We start from the raw sequence: 2,551 nt of genomic DNA on the forward strand, positions 1-2,551 counted from the left end.
AATTTCGAATATCACGCGCGCGATTACGTAGCCAATCACATAGCTTCAGCATCAATAGATTTGTTTTTTGTAGCTGCACCGTTTTTTATGTATCATTTATCTCTTTCTTTTCTCTCTATCCCTTCAATATTTAGATATATACTTATTTTATTTTGAGTGCACAGAAAGAAAAATATAGTGCAATTATACAAAGAATAACTCATACAAGAGATACTATGTATCTTCTCAAAATTTTATTTATTTTACAATTACTTTGCTGCAAAGTGTCTTGTAAAAGCACGAAGAAACAGAATACTTTGCTTTTACATTTTTTACAATATTTATTTTTATATTTATCTCTTTTATAGTATGCAATATAAAAAGCGCAAAGAAAGATAGAAATTAATTGATTTATTAGAAATTATAATAAAATTGATTGATTTATTGAAATTTAGATTTATTACGAGAAATAGCCTTAATGATAATAATTAATAAGTAGTTCTTTTTTCTAATAGGAATAATCTATGAGTTTTATATATAATATATATATATCGAAATTTTATATGCATATATGAAACCTATATAAAAAGAACATACATTAAATATTTACGATCTTAGATATATAACTGTGATTATATAATGTTGCGTAGCTCTGCTATTTTTTATCCTTTGCGATCTTGACAAGAATAATGTACTATATCACCATTAGGATACCTCGCGAAAGCACTAAGAAAACAGAACTAATTAATATCGTATAAATATAATTTGTAACAAATATAATTTGATAGGTTTTATACTTTGAATTATAAAATCTATAATATTTACACACCTTTGGTTGCCAAAGCGTTTTTTACAAACTGGACATATATTAAACTCTGTCATGAGGACGCTCTGTGACTCATAATGCATTCGTTGTTCCTGTACTTGTAAATGTTCCGCGTAAAGCAGCCCTTTGAGAACCTGTGTTCTTCGCCTTGCATTCAAATTATTTTGCAAACCAACTTCCAAGAAATGTTTTATTCTACCGATAGGTACAGAATCCGGTAAAACTTTCAGGGCTTTCATAGGATTTATTTTTGAGGCATGTTCCTCTAATAGTTGAAGGGCCATCTCTAAATCTGGTTGTGCCGTTCTTTGAATTTCTGGATTACAACCTTGACAAAGGAAAAAATATAACATATAATTATATAATTATAATTATATATATATATATAAATGATAGAAAAGGTAATTATTAAATATATTGATAAATAATCAAATTTTCAAAACTCAAAACGCGATATATTATTTAAATTATGGAACACCGATAACGTGATTCTCTTCAGAGCAAGCAAATAGATGATAATCCATGTACATGATTTGACTTTGATCCAGTGACCTAGCTTTGCAACGTTGCTAATTTAAAGTCTATTAAAATCTAAACACGCTCAATAGGATGATAACCAACAACTCCGGCCATCATTCCTTATCTGATTTTTCTAATATGCGCTAAGGAATTTCATCAGCTATTATTACATTATATCATTATTATTAATAATTAATATTATTTAAATTTGACCTACAACTGCATAGTTAAATAGGCTTTGATAATAATCAATCATCATTTAACTAACATATTAAAATTATGTCGCAATTCGACGTTTACATAATAAAATTGATTAAATTGCATATGTAATTATTCGAGCAATTATTCGCTATCAACGGAAATGATCAGGATAAATTCCGCGTCGTAGGTTTTCACCTCGAAACACATAGAAATGCTACCTATAATAATACCTATGGAGTAACCTTGGCACACATCGACTTCTAGGTTGGTGCAACGCGCGTAGGTAAGCGCCATACACACATATGCATACACGTAGAAAGAGACGAGCCGATTATACTGCTTATATAAACGATTCATAAACGTGACATGTCGTTGAAGTTGCATACCACAATATCAATAACGGCAAACGAAAGGGCCAATAAATTGGTAAAATTTATTAACAATTACATTTAAATTGAAATTTATACTTGAAAAATAAAGATAAAGAAAATTTTCCCGCTTTTTCTACCAGTCTACCATGATTATCGCAGCATGCGCGTCATTGTAACTACATAATAACGAAATAACAGAAACAGGTTTCCCTTCACAAGACTAAGCCAAGATAATATACAAATGTTTAATTCGATGCCTTTGCGCTCAAATCAACTAGAGTAATAACTAGATACGATAAATAATGATAGTACGCGCGTGAAAAATGACTATGAAACTCGTTCCTCTCTAATACATTGTGCAAGAACAAGAAAGTATCATAATAACAATGGGAGATATCATATCATCCTTGGCGCGGATATTTTCTTAAATACCGCGAATTGAATAAGCAAGATAAAAGTTAAAAATGTTATTTAAAAAGGGACTTTAAATTTTATCGATCACACGTTGAAAAATATAAAAATCATTGTTTGATCACTTTACGTAATCATTATCGAATTAATCAACATTTGGAAAATAAATTTTATTTATGTTTTCAATAATTTCCAAATTTTTCCAAATTATAACATAATACGTCACATTATTATTGATCGTAAA

At 29.0% G+C, this 2,551-nt stretch overlaps 1 protein-coding gene across 1 annotated transcript in view; it reads right to left on the bottom strand.

Moving 5' to 3' along the window:
• Window positions 1-218: 218 nt before the first annotated feature.
• The window catches only part of LOC115239605 (vam6/Vps39-like protein), a 19,222-nt gene continuing 16,889 nt past the window's right edge, over window positions 219-2,551 (bottom strand). The window contains exons 11-12 of the mRNA XM_029814204.1: window positions 809-1,133; window positions 219-705 (exon numbers count right to left, since the gene is read on the bottom strand). Of these exons, the coding sequence (XP_029670064.1) occupies window positions 642-705; window positions 809-1,133 (389 nt within the window). The 3' untranslated portion in view covers window positions 219-641. The remainder of the gene's footprint in view (window positions 706-808; window positions 1,134-2,551) is intronic.

This window comes from Formica exsecta, unplaced genomic scaffold (assembly GCF_003651465.1).
Source record: "Formica exsecta isolate Colony F162 unplaced genomic scaffold, ASM365146v1 scaffold391, whole genome shotgun sequence".
NCBI lineage: Eukaryota > Metazoa > Arthropoda > Insecta > Hymenoptera > Formicidae > Formica > Formica exsecta.